This window comes from Ambystoma mexicanum, chromosome 1p (genome assembly GCF_040938575.1).
Source record: "Ambystoma mexicanum isolate Mex_15411 chromosome 1p, UKY_AmexF1_1, whole genome shotgun sequence".
NCBI classification, from domain to species: Eukaryota; Metazoa; Chordata; class Amphibia; order Caudata; family Ambystomatidae; genus Ambystoma; species Ambystoma mexicanum.
The window spans coordinates 182,317,957-182,335,892 of NC_090921.1; the positions used below are offsets into that span (position 1 = coordinate 182,317,957).

General features: G+C 46.1%; 1 protein-coding gene across 1 annotated transcript in view; it reads right to left on the reverse strand.

Annotated features, from left to right (window-relative positions):
- DNAH2 (dynein axonemal heavy chain 2) overlaps positions 1-17,936 on the reverse strand; it is a 3,498,763-nt gene that overhangs the window by 338,624 nt on the left and 3,142,203 nt on the right. Inside the window, exon 76 of the mRNA XM_069646273.1 lies at positions 4,440-4,626. Within this exon, the coding sequence (XP_069502374.1) occupies positions 4,440-4,626 (187 nt within the window). The remainder of the gene's footprint in view (positions 1-4,439; positions 4,627-17,936) is intronic.

Consider the following 17,936-nt stretch of genomic DNA (forward strand, 5'->3'; position numbering starts at 1 on the left):
TTGCGAAGGTCTCTGACAGGTGAACATTGTGAAAGAGAAGTACAAAGGTTGGGGAAGGGAGCTCTCCCCAAGCTCTGTGAAGCAAAGATGTTTCGCTGGAATGTGTTTCAGCCATGTTTACGTGTTTGGAGACAGGCAAGGGCAGCCTGTGAAAGTAACTAAGAAGGAACCTTGTGAATATTTGTTTGTTTGACAATTGTGAAACCGGGTCAGGGAAGCCCGAAACAATCCATTGAAGAGAACTGTGATGCATCTTGATCTGACATTGACATAGGGGGGGAAGCCTAACATATTTATGGGAAATCTTTGAACTGTGCATACTATCCACCTTGAAGGAACTTTGTAAGAACCCCATTGAACTGAACTTGGGGAAGGGAGTGGTGAGCCACTTTCATTGCCATTCTGACATTCTTTTAATACACTCTTTATTTTCATCCATTTTCCCACACTTAGTTATTGTGAAACGTGAGGGCAAGTATATTTTTCTGACACAGAATGTTTCCTTCCTTTGACTGACTGACTGACATGGACCATTTTGTTTTCACTTCGATGGTCGAGACTACTCCCATTATAGCATTGGGGCCAGTTCGGAAGTCTCCAACCTGAGTCAAACTTAATAAAGGTGTTGAAACTTGCACCTTTGTGTCTGTGTCCTTACTTGTGATACAATGCCTGCCCCACAGGTGTCATCAGCAAAGGCAGAGTGAAAAATATTTCTTTCAACAAGACCTTCAAGCAAGCCAGACTGTTTTTCAGAAGCTCTGCCCTTAGGGCCTTAAGTTTTGGTTAATGTGTTCAGAATGATTTGGTGAGTTTGAAAATCCCAAGTGAAGCTTGAGGTTTTGAGCAACTGAATTTGAGAAAGAAAACTGTGAGTAACGTCTTATGTTATTTTCTCTTGTCCAAGAGAGGAAATATTTTGGAGAGGTTTAGCAAGGGAATTTACCTGCACATGTAATCTGCAGTGCTACTACTGCTGGAGCTGTTTTCAGGGCGCGGGTCAACAGTACCAAAGAGCGTGCATGTATGCGCCATTTGCTTGTGATAATGGCGCTTGGCAGGTCACTGTGACTCAGGAGGAAGTAGGGATCTGGGCATTATGCAGAAAATGGGGAGTTCGATATTGAGTGTGGAGGTATAAATGATGTATGACTTCGTAGGCAGTGTTTTCCTTTAACCATTGCCTTCAGGAGAATCGGAAAACCCCTTTTCAAGATGGTGAAGGAGGTTTCAGGCAGTGATTGGCTCAAGAGCTCTCCAATGGATGAACGTTGAAGATAATTTTCAACTGCATTTCAAACTTAGATTTCAAGTAAGCAGATCTTGTTTTTTGGGTTCTGGCAGAGGAAGGCATGCCAGTTAGGAAAAGAAGAAGAAAAAGACAGATTTACGGCGAGGGAAATGTTGGAGGTATTTGGTGGAAACAATTTATTCTTGTTGATGCAGTGGTGCCTTGATTTTCTAAACAGACAGCCAAAGACTCCAATGGGCATCAAAGACTGCACTTGTAGATGTAAAAAGTTGTTTTAATTACTTATTGCTTAAAATGGGTGACGCACCTTTCTACTATACTGCAAGTGAGCCCCTGTGCAAGCGTTTGGCAGTGTGAGCGCGTGTCTTCTCATCATACAGAGATTGTTGTGAGCACGTGTGGTTTTGCGTGCGGATGAAGGCGGTTCAACAAAGGACCTAATTGCGCATGACACAGAGCCGTTCCATTACGTCATAATGATACCGCGGGTTTGGGAAAAGCGTGAGTGTGTGCACGGTCCATAGACGCTTAGACAGTTGCGTGGTTCTTTATGGATTAGCGAAAAGAAGAGAACTCTTAACATTCTGCGTGTTTCTAAAGAGAAGCACATTCAATCGATTATGGTTACAGTCAGAGACCTATTCTTAATGCTTGGAAGAAAAAGCTTAGTCGAATTAAATTCTCGAACCTTGTTTAAACACTAAAGGAACATGGCCCTACAATCAATGTAACAATACAATGTTACCTGAAGGCATAGAGATTTCCTTAAGTTTATGTAAATAGCTTTAGGAGCAACCAACTATTAGCATCTCTACATACGTTAAAGTCTCTTAGCAGAAGCAGAGACTAGAACAGGTCTGGTAAGAAGAACAGTCAGTATATTAGGAAACTGTTGACATACACAGTTCTAGGAAAAAAACATTTGTTGTGCTATTTTGTAGATGCCAAACAGAGTTGTTGAGAGTTTGAAGGAGGATCGGTAGCTGGCAGAACTGTGCTTTTATTATTTCATCAACTTCCCCTTTCCTTTCCTGAGACCCAGGGTGCAGCTGCTATAATTAGTTGTACGAGGGTTTTTAGCGAGGGTGTTGTCGAACTCCCACAGGATTTGACGACTTTGACGTAACACACTAATTTTAAAAGGTGTTGCGTCAATTATATTACACATGCGCTTCAACACAGCATTAGCGGTAGGGCTCCATCTTTAGAGAAGAAATAGCATTTCTCAATTCAGCGCGCACAGAAGCCATTTATCTCTGTGTGGCGCCGTGTGCAACTTGAGAGGGGACGCTACCCCGGACACACAATGAAATAGGGAAACCCGCACTGAATTTACATTGGAAGCACACATGTCAGTGACCTTACAAAAAACTACAAGCAAGGAGCAACACTTTTGGTCAATTTAAAAAAAAGAGACTGAAATGTGTCCTCCCTTTTAGTGTTAAGAACTAAATGTTATTAGAGGAGTGTGTGTGTTAATATTCAAGAAGAAGTTAAAGAAACATTTTAGTAGAGAAAAGATTTGGTAATATCCAAGTTATAAATTGTCAACATTCATAGTGTTAAGAGTAAGGGATGGAGACTGAAGTCCCCATCACTAAAAGGAAAGTAGACAGAAGTGTGTATCTACAGAAGAACTCAGGATGAGCCTCACGATCTAAGAGGAGATTCAACCGGCTCTAGTTTATATGGTAGTTAAAGAAATTATCAAACCAAAAGGTTTTTACTCCACTACACAAGTCCATCAACGACACTAAAGAACATTTACCAAATAATACTTGCCCAATGAAGAGTGATTAAATCCAGGAGAAGACAGCTGGATAGCCAGGAACCATATTCCAGATCTTGTGAACTGGCAAGTCCACCAACAACGCTAAGGAACATTTGTCTAGCATTCTGCAGCAACTCACTGCAAACCAAGAGCCTTGTTTGGTTATATGAGACCAGGCAGAGTCCCAAAGGTCAAGTCCAGATGCAACAGACCTATAAGAAGAATTGAGCATGTGACGGGCTCCTACAATATCAAGAGGAGTAATTAGAAGTTGCGCTTGGAGGGGACCTATAACGACAACAAACAAAGGTCCATCCAGAGAGATGGAGAGAAAATAGCCCAAGGTAACATGCACTCAATGCTCTAAGAAGGTGTTCCTTTGTCTATAGAGTTTTAGGGAGCACACAGATCACAGACAAACCACTCAAGGACATGATGATTTGGCTCAAGAGTCTGATACAGAGGCCTGGGAACCACAGAAGACTGTTTTATTCATCCAGTGCCTCAAAGAATTGAACCCTGCAGAACTGGGAAGGACCTGGCTCATTTTGGGCAATTTTCATCCAAACCTTCGAGTAACTTTATTTTATGAAACTTGTGCTATAAACACTTGTTGAAGTTGAACCCAGGTTAACAACCCTGATAGAGACTTGCCCTGAGCACTGTGAACATTTTCCCTTGCACAATCAGTTCCACCGTCTGGTCTTTGGATTAACTGTGAGTGTCTGGTCTTTGTTGAGACATATCCTGTTCTCACAGTTGCTCCAAGACGTGGGTACATAGCACAATAAAACATACCCCTGGGTCCTCTCAAGTCATCTATTAATATCCTTCACCATCAGAGGGTCAAGGCACTTTAAGGAGAGTGCATTAGGGTCTGCACCAGAAATAATTCTGATGAAAGGATGGACATACTTTGCTTTCCTTCTTTTAGATCATGCTGCAATGTGCTAGGAGAACTCACTACATCCCAAAATTAAATTTAACAATGTTAGTATCTCTGAGAGTGAGGAGTGACACAGTGCATCATGTTAGTGAAACGACTGCCAGGGGCATGCAAGTGGGAGGGACATGCACTGGGGCCTCCCAAACATGCTAATCATCACTCGTTTTAATTTCAAGGCTTTCAAATAGAGGGCCTGGTACATTTTGCTTCCAGCAGATGACATTCAAACATATGGAGGCAAAGGTACAGGAAATATGAGTACATAAATAAATGACCGAATCCGAACTAGTCCTTTTCCAGCTTCCGATTTTCAACACAATACAAGGACAGCAGAGGATAGTTAAAAGCAGTAAATGAGCAGAAATCAACTGTTATGTTGCTTTACCAGTACTGGCCATTGTGTTGTTTCTTCATCAAGCCCACACATTCCATCACAGACAGCATGTTACAAGTATACAAGAGATTCTGACCTGGCAACATGGCAGTTTCTGGTACAGAATTTGTGTACCAGATGTTCCAGTCTCGTGCATACTGTTCAAAGGAATTCATGATGCCATGGAAGTTGGTTAACTTGTCTAACTCAGTGATATTGTCCCAGTTGGTGTCAGCTAGCCAGCGAGGGCAGGGGTTGTCCATTTGCCCTTCCCTGTCCAGTACCTGCAAGAGAAGAGATGATGTCAGAGAGATTCCTGTTTGTATTGTTTGTTATTAATTAGCAACAGTGTATCTTGGAAAGCAGAGAGTGTGCAGGGGGTTACATTTACCAAGAAGTTAAAAGATAAAGTTACTAGTAAAAGCAGATTTTGAGCCTGGGAATCCTCTTAGGTGCTCATTCTCTGGCTACTCCCCACAGTTGAGAATAACAGTAGCCTTCTCTGAATGCTGAGGACTTTCATAATTTTAGGAATTGTAAGAGTACATTTGCTTGAGAAGAAATAAAAAGGTTACTTATCATTAACCATAACAAAAACTGGGAAAATCCAGAAATAATGAGGTGTGGTCTCTTGGATAACAATATATGTATATATAACAAAAGGAAACAGACTGAAAACATGTGATTGATGTTTTATAAGTCAAAAAACTCCAATCAAACCAGTGGGTGAATCAATTGCAACACCTCTTATATGCGGATGATCTGTTGCTGTATGTGGGGAACCCGTGTGACAACATGCCAATGCTGCTGGAGATATTGGGTACATTTCGGATGCTGTAGGGATTCTGCATCAATAAAGAAAAACCCTTAATTTTTCCATTGGGGGGGGGGGTCTCTGTAGCCACAACCTAGCTGTCCTCCCAGATTGGGGGATACGATGGGAAGGGAAATCGTTTTGGTACCTGGGAATCCAAATGTTGATATAACACGGGCAGGGTATTGTCACAGATAGGATATTCAATCCAACTTTGGAAAAAGCTACCAATATCATTGATGGGAAGGGTGGCACTCTGTAAAATGGTCATACTCCCAAGGCTGCTCTACTACTTCACCAATATCACTTATGGCATTAAGAGGGTGTTTTTTAAGATGTTGGATGAAAAGGTTGGGGCATTGCTATGGGATGCGGTGAGGAGGAGGGTCTTGTTGGCAATCTTGAAGCATCTGTGCCAGGAGGGAGGGTCTCAATTTGCCCAACTATGGGCTATACTTCATGGCAGCACAACTGCAACAACTGCAGGTGATACTAGTGTAGGCAGACACAAGGGGGAATTGTTGATGGGGTTACTGGGAGCCCTCCCAGCTCATCTGCGGGGTATAGATTTACAGTGGGGCATGGTGGGAGGAAAAGGGGCCACAAATGTATTTCAGGTGGTGAGGGCACTCGGAAAAAGCTTCTAGGGAAGCTAGATGTAACGCGGTTATATAGCGCCGACTTGCCATGGAGGGTGGACCCGAGGATATGATCGGGACTGAGGAGGATGGGGTTCTCTGACCTAGGGGATAGGAGTTTCAGACAGCAGAGGACTTGTTTAAAGATGGGAGGCTGATGCCATTTGAGGGGTGGAGTGCTCAATATAGGGCCCTGAAGGGGGCACTTCCTAACATACGGGATGGTGACCAGATGACTGGCCACCATATGGAAGGAAATCCCAGAGGAGGCAAGTACGGGCACGCTGATGCAGGTGCTGCTCACAAAGGATGGTGTGGGGGGCCAGGATTTCTCGAATTTATCAGGCAATACGGAGTGAATTCCCCTCAAAGGATCTGATGGTCAAGAGTAAGAGGGAGAGGGCCATGGGGTGTCAGATCTCAGAGAGGAAATGGACATAAATCTGGGAGAAAGTATGCAAGGTTTCGAGGAATGCTAAATTACAACTTATCCAATTTAACATCCTACATAGGGTCTATGTGACCCTGGTCACACTATACGCAATGATTGAGCACTTTATGGTAACCAATCGGAAATTAGGTTAAATGGGACCAGAAACTTGAACCCTGAGTCAACAACCCTGATGGCCCAAAAGAAGAAGAACTGTCCTTCACAGAAGACGGACAAGGCTTCAAGAGGATGGAGGGAAATGCACACGGCAGACCCCAGTGGCTCATCAGACAAACGTGGACTGCATTTCAGAAAGAATGGCCCTAGCTGCAGGACAACAGTGGTTGAGATTCAAGATGTCAGAGAGAACAAAACTTAGTGGGGTGTTGGTGTCCCAACACCCTTCAAGGTTCCAGCGGAAGACTTTGGCAGTAAACTACGGTACAATTACCCAGAAAGCGGTCCCAGGTTGGAAGCCATAGGCCAGACAGATGAGAAGATCCAGCAGTGTGATGTGAAGACCCATGAAGGGCACAGGTTGTGGGGCAATCTCATTAAGGGATTGAAAACAAAGGTTTTGGTGGCCAGCCAATAAGGTTTTCCCCAATAAATTCCAATTGCCCAGGCCTTATTCTACAGGAAGTGTTGTGGCCTGCCCAGAGACAGAAAGCATCTGGTCTAAAACAGTTCAAATAATTATGGAGGCTGACATCCTGGCTCACAAAGCACCCATATGACCAGAACTGCCATTTTAGGCCCTATGGGTTCCCTGAACAAAGGAAGCCACTAAAACCAAATTGCTCAGAGTAGGACTTAAAACACCTATTAGTACCCCAATGACTAACATACATTTATTTTGGGCTATTAATGGCGAAAATCGGCTTGCACCCCAGGTGAAGCAAAAACGAAATATATAGGCGTTACCGCTCTTCCCCCTTAAACCAAGGTAGGGCGATGAAAACCCTGGAACTGGGTGGCTTTTGGGTGACCTAATACCATATACTGAAAGCAAGGTAAACAGGGATGTAGTAGCAGGGAGACATCAACAGAAACCACTGTGACCACCAAAATAAGTTAGAAAACCCCCCAAAAAAGGGGGGAGCCTATTAATGAAGTAAATCAGCTTGCACCCACGGTGAAGCCAAAACTAAGGAACAAGTTACGTACCTATAACTCCTGTACTCCAGTATTGATATCTTTCGAGGCATCGAGAAAATCCTGGTGAGACCTCATATGCAGTCTGCAGTGCGGAACCAAGGGGATGCAGGAAGACATCATACCTAACAGAGACTTGATGGAGCAGACTGTCGTCGCCTGTAGTGTGGACAGCTGCTGAATCTCGTGGAATATGGTGCTGACTCTCTACTCTGTGGTGGTAGCCAGACATGACAGTGTGTTAAGTCATTAACCCAGGAACAGAGCGTTCTGAGACGGCGATATACGCATGACTTTAGAAAGTTGATCCCAGAGAAGGTTGTCATCGGATAGTCTCTTTGGTGTGCTGGAGGGGCTATCGGCCGTGAGGGGGTGTGCATTATCCAGTAGTCCAGATAGGGGTAGATGTAAATGCCTGTGTGGCAGAGATGGGCAGCCACCGGAGCTAGGTATTTTGTGAAGACTCTTGGTGCTGATGTTAGGCTAAAAGGCTGAGCCTTGAACTGGTAATGCTCTTCTTGTACCACAAATTGAAGGAAGTGCCTGTGCTTGCGATGTATGGGGATGTGGAAGTAGGTATCCTCCAAGTCCAGAGAGGCGAGGAAGTCTCCCTGTTCCAGCTGGTCAAGAGCGTGTTGTAGCGTGACCATGCAGAACTTTTGCGATTTGAGGAACTTGTTGAGCTGCCTGAGGTCGAGGATGGGTTTCCACCTACCGGACTTCTTTCGTCTTTCTCACCAGGAGGTCTCTGGAGTACACGCTGGAGCCCCAGACATGCAATGGTATGGCTTCTATAGGCCCCTTCTTTAGCAGGGGCCGGACTTCCTCTAAAAGGCGCAGATGTAGTTCTTTTTTTTATTGGTACAATGGCATGGCATTTGCCCAGAAATTCGAGGGTGTGCCCTGTTAAACGATGTGGAGGGCGGGAACTCTTTGGAGGTTCTGGAGAACTGACCCTTACCGGAATGAAAGGACTACTTTCGCTGTTGGAGTGTGCCTAAGGAGAGTGCAGCATCCGTGTCAGCCTTGATTGCCTGGAGTGTCTCGTCTACCTTCTATCCAAAGAGGTCCACTCCATCAAAGGGCATGTCTACGACCTGGGACTGCAACTCTGGATGAAAATTAGTGGCTTTCAACCATCCCATGCGTCGTACTACTGCTTCGTAACCCATCTGGCAGAAGCTTGTGTCTGCTATGTCCAGAACAAAAGTAATGGTGTGATCTGAAGCAGGCTCCCCTTCGTGTAACAGCATCAGAACCTCATCCCTCTTGTCATACGAAAGAAATTCTAAGATGGGACCCATCTTGTACCACAACTCTGTCATACTAGGAGAAGATCGGCAACGGCCGCTTTAATGATATGTCGGCGGTGGTAATGACCTGCTTGCCAAATGCGTCCAATTGCTTACCTTCCTTGTCCGGGGGCACCATACATGGTGTAAAAGGGTTAGCTGATCTCTTCCATGCGGCAGCTGACACTAGAGACTCATGGCATGGTTGGGCATGAAGGCATTTAGGAGCCGTATCCGGTACTTTGTATTTTTTCTCCATTCAATCTTTTTTTGGAAGAGCCGATAAGGGATTTTTCATCACCAATAAACCATCTTCCCAGATGCAAACCAGCATAGGAATTGAAACAACAGACTTTCTGGAGGCTTCACGCTTCACGCCTCTGTAACAGGAACCAGATCGAAGAGCTTAACTGCCTGTGTCAAGATTGCATGGAAAAAGCCTATCTCATCTGGAGGTGTATCCTGAGAAGGGAGATCCAGGGTCTGCCCATCAGCAGGCACCGTGTCGTCATAATCATCAATAGTATGCGTGTCTGGGGACGTGTCAGGACCAGTATCAGTGTCCTTGAGGGTTTCCACCGGGACAGAGAACTGAGGCGTTGGCTGTGGACGGGGCAGAACCAAATCTTCTCGTGAAGGCAAAGCTTGAGGACTCCTACTAGGAGCACTCTCAGGGGCCGGAGAAGGTAAATGATGCTGCAGCTCTGTGACCAACATTTGTCAAGTGGACAGGATATCCAGAGACAAGTCCCAGGGAGCCTGTGGAATTGGCGCTGGTGGTATTTTCAAGGTAACTGTAGGCACTGCAGTGGGTGGAATAGCTGGTTGAATTGGCTGAGCTTGTTTAACTGATTGATGAGGCATTGCAAGAATTTGGTTCGGGACTTCCTGAACTTCTTCCGGGTCAGAGAATAATGCCTCCAGTTGCTCTTCTTCTGTAATATTGCCCTCTTGCAACAGTTGGGCAGGTGCCGTCACTAGAGTTGACACAGCAGGCATCAGGGTAAAGAATGGTTTGGCCTTCGTGTGTCATGGCAGGAAAGACAATGCTGGTGGCATCTTCCTGTCCCCACTGGCACCCCTAGGAAATGAAGCAAGCACTGGAGCCTGCAGAGTCGTCAACAGTGCCATAGACATCAACGGTGCTGAAGCCAGTCTGGGAGGCAAAGAAATCCTGGAGGAGGCAGCCGTGGTAGTCGTCCATGCAGCTGTCGACGAAGTGATTGTGCATGGTCCTGGACGAGGCATGACCCTGATCGGAGCACGGGGCAGCTGCATTGTTCGAATTGAGCGATGGCGCCATCCTGCTATGCCTGTCTTTCGTTGTCTTCTTCGAGAAGCCCAGACATATCTTGCACTCTACCTCCTTGTGGTCTGGGTGTAGGCAGTAAAGACATTGTAGATGTTTGTCCGCTACAAAGACGTTTTGTAGCCTGCATTTGGTGCAGGGCCTGAAGAGGGTCATAACCTCCTTTTTCTCCTCCGTCACAGTCGGAAGGCGTGTAGTAGGCCCAAGACAGCCTTCCAGAAACTTCGACGAATCTTTGCCCTTGAGGGGCACAAAACTTCACCGAGAAAGGGTCCCCATTCCAGGCCGATGAAGAAAGAGCACAACGGCTCTGGTGGAAACAAAAATCTTTTCTGTGAAAAAACTTGGAAAAAACATACAAATAGCTCGGAGAGCAACTCAAGGACTCCCAACGCTGAAGCATGTGTTAAAAATCTGAAGATGGCTGCCAGAGGCGGGGATTAGGGAGAGGACTTCCATTGGATTGCGGGGGCGGGGGGAGTATGACCCAGGGGACAGTGATTGGTTTAGAGGCGAAACACAGCTTTAAAGTAAAAGTAAAACTGTTTTTTTCTTTTACCGAGGATTCCCAGCCTGTCAATGGGGAATATTCATGAACATGTGAATGCATGGCAGATCCCATGCTGGAGAATCAGCATTCCTGGACTTAAAAATCCAAATGGTTGAAATCATGGACAGTGGGAATCTGGTCCTCCACATTGTAATGGACCTCTCTGCGTCTTTTGATTTGGTGGACTACAAAATCCTATGCCAACACCTCTCTTCAGCAGCGTACTTCTCCACCAAAGACATTGATTGGATTGAGGTCTTCCTGTCTAACTGAACAATGAGGGTTTTCTACAATTCAGCAGTTGCATCCCCAGCCCCAGTCACTTGCGGAGTTCCCCAAGGTTCCAGTGTCTCCCAGACACTGTATCTTTATGAAGCCGTTCTTCGACCTTTTGGACGAGCAGGGTGTCTTCTACACTAACTATGCGGATGACACTCAGATTCTCCTTCCCATCTCTGGCAGTTCTGACACCAATGCATTGAAGAAAATATATCAAATTATCCTAGCCCGATTGGCTCAACATGAATTATGTTTAAAAGACAAAAAAACAGAGCTGCTACTGGTGGAAACTCAAACACGACTCAATAAACTGATTGATGACTACAAATCTTTTGTCATAGACGAGAACCCTATTCAAGTCTCTAAAGAAGTAAAAACTTTGGGGGTCTGCTCTCTCTAACGAGACATGTAAATGTGATTGCGTCCGTGGAAGCATACAGGTCTAAATCTATTAACGATTGCAGACCCTTCCTGACTTCCGAGAGCACAATCACAAAAGCCAGAGAACTGATTCTATCCAGGATAGACAATTGCAAGGCCCTCTTCGCTGGTTCAACTGCTCGCAACATCAAAAAACTCCAGGTCATACAAAACAATGCAATAAGAGCAGCATTGAACATTCCAAAAAAAGAGCACATTTCTTCTGCCAGACTGAATGCCAACTGGCTGCCGGTTCGCGATCGCATTGTGTTAAAAACTCTCTCACAAAGCAACAAATGCCTGGCCAATGCGCCCCAAATACCTTTCTAGCAAATTTGCAAAAACATCATTTAACAGACCCACCTGTGCTGCCTACTCGCACATCCTCTCCATCCCCAGATTCAAGCTGGAAAAGGCAGGAGGCCGCAGTTCCCCAGTATTGGCAGCAAAACACTAGAACACACTCCTGCTATCCCTAAGATCAGATTCACCATTCTCGTCCTTCCGCAAAAGCCTCAAAACATGGCTATTTATTTGTATTTGTATTTTATTGTTTATATAGCGCTTTAATCCAAAGCGCTTTACAGTTTAACAACACAGGAACATTAAGCATGTAACATAGAAGCAATAACAGTAAATATGATAAAAACCAGAAAAACAGCATGTGGAACAATTTGCATTTGAGGAGGAAGAAGAATGGAGGGGAGGGGACGGAAAAGAGGGAGAAAGCATATGGAGTGGTGTGAGTTAGGAGGGAGGATGGAGATCATGGGGAGACAAGGAAGATCGAGGGACAAGGAAGAGGGTACTGAAAGGAGAGAGAAAAGGTGTCAGGGAAGGGAGTGGAGAAGGAGTGCTTTCAAGGAGGAACAGAAGGAGGAATAGGTGGACGTGGAGCGGATAGTGAAAGGAAGGGAGTTCCAATGTAGGGGGCAGGAGGGGTGGAAAGTAAGAAGAGATCTGCAGAACGAAGGGAGTGAGAGGGGGTATGGAATGAGAGAAGAGAGGAGAGATAAGGAGGAGGCAAGGTCATGAAGAGATTTAAAGACAAGACAAAGGAAGTGAAATTCAAATTGGGAATGGAAAGAAAGCCGGTCAAGACCCTTATTTATTTATACAATACCATTAGTTCAGGATTCTACCATGATTCACTATACATGATAACTCCTCATGTTTATGTAAATGATATTACCATTGGTCCATGTTAGACCTCTCTGTAAACAGCAACCAGACACGTGTAACAAAATTGGACTGTCTGTCCTGTATCATGTCTTTAATGTAACCAGCGCCCAGATGCTCTGTGTTCGGCGCGCTTTACAAATGTCAAATAAATAAATAAATAGGCTATATAAGTGCCAAGCAGTTTTTAATCTTACAGCAAAACTGCTTTGACAGAGGATGCGCAGCCTGACTATGGGGAATATTCATGAGCATGTGAATCAATGAAAAATCCAATGCTGGAGAAATATTAGATGGCACCAGCCTACACCATAAAATCAACGTAAGGTGATATAATCGCTATAGGGCACTAGGTGGGTGCATAAGAAGCACCCCTAGGCCTGGTAGTCTTATGGACGACCCATGACCATATACTCTTAAGGAACGAGAAAGTGATGCAGTGGCAGGGGAACTTCAGCAGACGTTCTTCTGACCAAAAGTAATTAGAAAACCCCCAAAATAATGAGGGACAAAGCAGAAAGAGTAGGGGTACAAGAACAAAACCACCATAAATGGAAATCGGATCTGACTGGAGAAACAAGCGTCTCAACTGCTATGCGTGAGCCCCATGACCGATGCCTTAAGTGCTTGCACATGCTGCGTAATCAGGGTTTACATTTATATGTATATGCTGGGTGATCAGCATTTCTACTAAGCACGTCCTGGCAAGGGGCTTCAAGTAATGAGAGGTAAGTAAGGTTTGAGAGAACCCAGTGCTGGCATTGTTTGCGTTTCCGTGCAGAGGGTACGTGACCTAGCAGTTTGGGCTGGTCTGCTGCCATTGCTGGCCGTAAAAGAATGATTTGCATATGGCTGGCCCACTTTTGCAATGAGCAGACAGACTAAACAAGTGGTGTGGAAGGTTGCGCAGAGCACAGTGGTTAAGATGTATTAAAAACCTTCCACCCTGCCACTCATTTGGTTAGTGTTTGTCTTTCTATGGTGACAGGCCTCTTGACGGAAGGGACAACATACATGATGTCGTCCGATAGGTCCTGGTCCATGTTCCCCAGCCTCAGGAGTCAGTCAACGATTGGGCAGGGTGGCGGATCTGCCCTTGCAACTGGAAGAGGAGAACCCACATCACTGGAAGGAGGTAGAGGACAGATGGCCATGTCTAGAAGGTCATAGAAGCAGGTCCTCCTTGCAAAACCAGGCCATTCAGAATAATTGTGGTCTTGAACCTCCGTAACTGCCTAGGTACCTCATGAATGATGGGAATGGAAGAATTCAGTGAACTTTCGCTCCACTATAACCCCCCCTCCCCCATCAACTTGGGGTAAGTTCTCCAAAGCAGAAGAGTTGCATAGTGAGGGGTTGGGTGCATGGAGTTTTGCAGTGGTGTATTTGAAGGAGCAAGACTGGAAGGAGCAAGAAAGGTTGGCCCTCTTCATCATGAGACTCATACCTCATCAAGTCTCACAAGTGGGGGAAAGTAGCAGCATCAGTATGAAGGGCCACAAGCATGGCTGCATCATGGGAGGTGATTCACGTCTCTTTGATGGCCATGCTGTAAACCGTGGGCTTCAGGAGTAAAAGGAGTGGAAACAAGTCTAGTTGCATGGGGGCTGATCATTCAAGAGTCCAAGTGTGTGAGTGGTCGACCGGAAGGTGAGAGAGACAGGTTAGAGAAGGGAACTAATGGTGAGGTGAAAGGGGTAGATTGGTTGCTTGGTACAGGGATGAGCTACACGATTAGTTGGGTTGAAGAGAGAAGAGGGGGGGGAGTCATTATAGCACACATAACCTTGAGAAAGGTAGAGAGAATTCTATGAGGAGAAGGCTTAGAGTGAGAAATTGCACAGTGAGGGACTGAGTCGGGGGCTGGTGTATGCAGCTGAGAGTGATGTCACAGCATTTACCCATGGTCACAAAAGTAATAATTAATTATTGAGCTTTAATACTGCGCCAAATCACTACCACACCGGTCTCAAAGCACCTATGCTACAAATGCCCAAAGTGTAGTTAGTTGTACAGGATTACCAAAGACAAGACTAGACTCGCCCGGTGTCCCCGTTGACACATTTAAAGTTTGGGATAGATCACTTCTGACCACAATGAATCAAAATATAGTTACAAAATATCACTGGTAACCAGCATACAGTCACAAAGGTCTAGTATGTGTAGTATGGGCCAGAGTACATCTGCACTAATGGTGACAAGATGACAGAAAACACTCACAGTAGACCTCTAATGACCAATATGCAGTTTGTCAGTATGCTATGTATGAGGAGGTCCACTCCTGGGACGTTACTGGTCACATCTGCAGCACCCAAATCCTTATAGCAGAGGACAGTCATATGGCTAACCGATTAGAAATCGCCCCCCAATATTAACGGAGAACCCGATCCTCGATTAGGCAGGCCATTAGGGGCAAGATTAGCAGAGAACACTACCACCCTGAAATATCCAAGTAAGCCAACAGAACAGTAAGCAATTCTTCCCCAACACAGGCCACACTTGGTGGTTCCATAGAGCAGGAAGGGAAGGACACCAACTCCCATAATCCTTTGAGTTTGCTAAATGAAAACCCGGTCCAGTCACTGGGATAGGAGAATTGGGAGGCAATGCATGCCAGCCCACAGAAATGCTTTCTACGCCCCAGTGACAAGGGCACATATGAACCCCTTTCCCATTAGAGAAGATAAGACAATGAGATTGCAGCCTTGCTTTCTATCTCTCTACAGGGGTTTGCAAAATCAAATCTGACCTGCTGAAAGTAGGAAAAGGCAGAATAACTGCAAACTCTATAACAAACAAAGCCATGTCCCCACAAAGAACCAGGGGGATGGTTTAGGAACAGGGGATCACAGATAGTAAAGTTGGAAGCCAGAACATGCACTGTGTGCAACAGAAGGAAGGCAAAATTCAGCAGGCACTCATAACTTCTCACCAGAGGAGAGCCCTTCCCTGTGAGGGTAGAGAGGTGAGCCTGCTATGCAACTATCCCCCTAGGGGTGGCAGAATGCAGGACCTCATAGGAAGAGGCTCCCCTAATGGGGACAAGGACTCCCGTTCCGTGATGGCACATCCTAACCCCCTTACCGTTGGGATTATGCAGTCCTTGAGGTCTTCCAAGAACCAACCTGAGAAGACTAATGTCTGTTATTTAATACTCCCTCTTTCCTTATATAAAACATAACAGTACCAACACAAAGAGGAACACATTAAGTAATCATGAGTCATCATTCAGAAGTACGGAGAAGAAGAAGATTGCAGGAGGGATGCAAACTATTCCTTTGCTAAGTATCAGCAGTACCTAGAAGAGGTGGCACCAAAGAAGCATGAAGAAGATCTCATCGATACAAAAGTGAGACGCTGGCACTCTGCTCGGGAGGACCCAGCTACAGCCCATAAAAAGCAAGAAGCAACTTACTGAAATGAGAACTTGATGTTAAGCCTGTCAACCCCAGGAGGTTCAGACCTGGGAGCGAGGAAGCGAGCAGAAGAAGCCGATCCTCGGTCGTGAGGAAATTGTGGAAGGTTCAGAAGACCGACCGAGGCAGAAGCTGGAACCAGGCTAATGGTGACGGGACCTCTGGGAGGTAGACTTTGTGGTCCGTCAACTACGCCGACACCGAAAATCCTGGTAAAGCAGCGCAGCTAATGCAGTACAGCAAGTGCCAGAGAGAGAGAGAGAGAGAGAGAGAGACGCTTAGAGCATTCGGCAAAAAAATACGACACCAACACCCCAGTAAGAGCCAGTGATGTACCCCCAAGAGAAGGAACAAGTTACTTACCTGTAATGCCTGTTCTCCAGCAGGAGTCTGGAATGGATCCACATGCTCACGAATATTCCCCATCATCAGGCTAGGAATCACGATGGCCAGGGCCATTATTGGTAGCCGGCTGGACTACTGTGCCCGTAGTCTGCTGGGTGTGCGTACAGGCAAACTCAATCGTCTGCAGATGGAGCAGAACAATTCAGTAAGAGCAGTAATGGGACTAGGCAAAACTGATCATGTGTCATCTGCACAAAGGAAGCAGAGAACAGGACAAACGATCTTACTAGGCCTAGAGTCATTTAGATTGTGCAAGTAAGCAACAAGAAGTGCAGGGGGTACGCTGCTGAGCCAGCAAGATGGCTGCTTAACCCTGGAGCTCCGCTAATGGGCCGCAGTATACTATGTGCAGCAGCGGCATTCCTTATAAGTTAGGGCTCCAAAATGGAACAATGACACCCGGTAATATGGGGAATCACGGACTCGAAGATTGTGGAGAACCGGAGACCAGGCTGCCTGCGAGTGTCATGGCCATTGGGCAAGGGCCCAGGCCTTCCTCACCCTCAGGGTCCAAATGGCCTAAGGCACGTGCATCAGGGCCGGGCGTGGCCATAGATAATCATTGGGAGGCACGTGCAAGAATCCCTGGGAGGGGCAAGGTGGAGCCACAAGGCGGGGCCAAAGGGAGGGCCCAGAGCCAGCCTATTTAAGGCCAGCCCAACCACATGCCCCAGCTTCGCGTTATTCTGCTTTGCAGCGTGACGCTTACCGCTGTTCCTCAGCTCGGTTCCTGTTACTCCACCTCTGAAGATCATCTTACCTGAAGCGTGCAACTCAATCGCGTAAGGTGCAACTTTGAGATCAGCCGCTCCATCGCTGAAGGTGTATCTTACCTTATTCCAGCCTCTCCATCACTGAAGGCGCACCTTACCGGAGTTCAGCCGCTCCATCGCTGAAGGCGCATCTTACCTTATGTATGTATTGAAACACTTGTGTATAGGCGCGTTACAAATGCCATATCATTTCATATCATATCCCAGCCTCTCCATCGCTGAAGGCGCACCTTACCTGGTTCCAGCCGCTCCATCGCTGTGCGCCCACCCTACCTGCTTTCCATTGCCATCGGAGTCAGGGCCTTTCCTCACCCAAACTGGACGTCCAGCGACGCAGGAGCTCCTCTTCTCTTCTTCATCTTCGCGGTATCTTCATCTGGGGCCGCAGATCGGCCTTCGAGCCTCCAAATTCTGCTCCACTCAGCCAGAACGCTCCTGCAAGGGAAAAAGAACACAACAGGTTAGCAATCTTATAAATAACTAACACTTGGCTGCTCGCTCCATACCTGAGTTTAGAACTCCATTAAAATGGCCAACTTACATGCAGATTTGTGAGCTCCATCATCCTAGGGAATCCCCGGAACCACTCCACGATTCCGATCTACCATCTTCACACCTATTGGGAAGAGAAGAGACATTGCAAGAATTATTTTTTTATTTTACAATCAAGGCAAAAGACTCACTGCCAAAGACATTATAATAAACGAACAATAATCACAACAAAAGACTTACCTTCCAAGTGGATTGGTCGCAGTCAGTGTGGATCGCCATTTCCTTGGGCCAGTGAAGCAACTAGGTCCACTCTACGCGCCCCTGCTGAAGGAAGCAGGACAGAGAGCTCAGCATTAAAAAACAACAGGTGAGCTTGCATGGTAAAACTCTTGCGCACTAAATTTTGGCACGAAAGGGTCGAGGGAATTTGCGGCACGCCCAC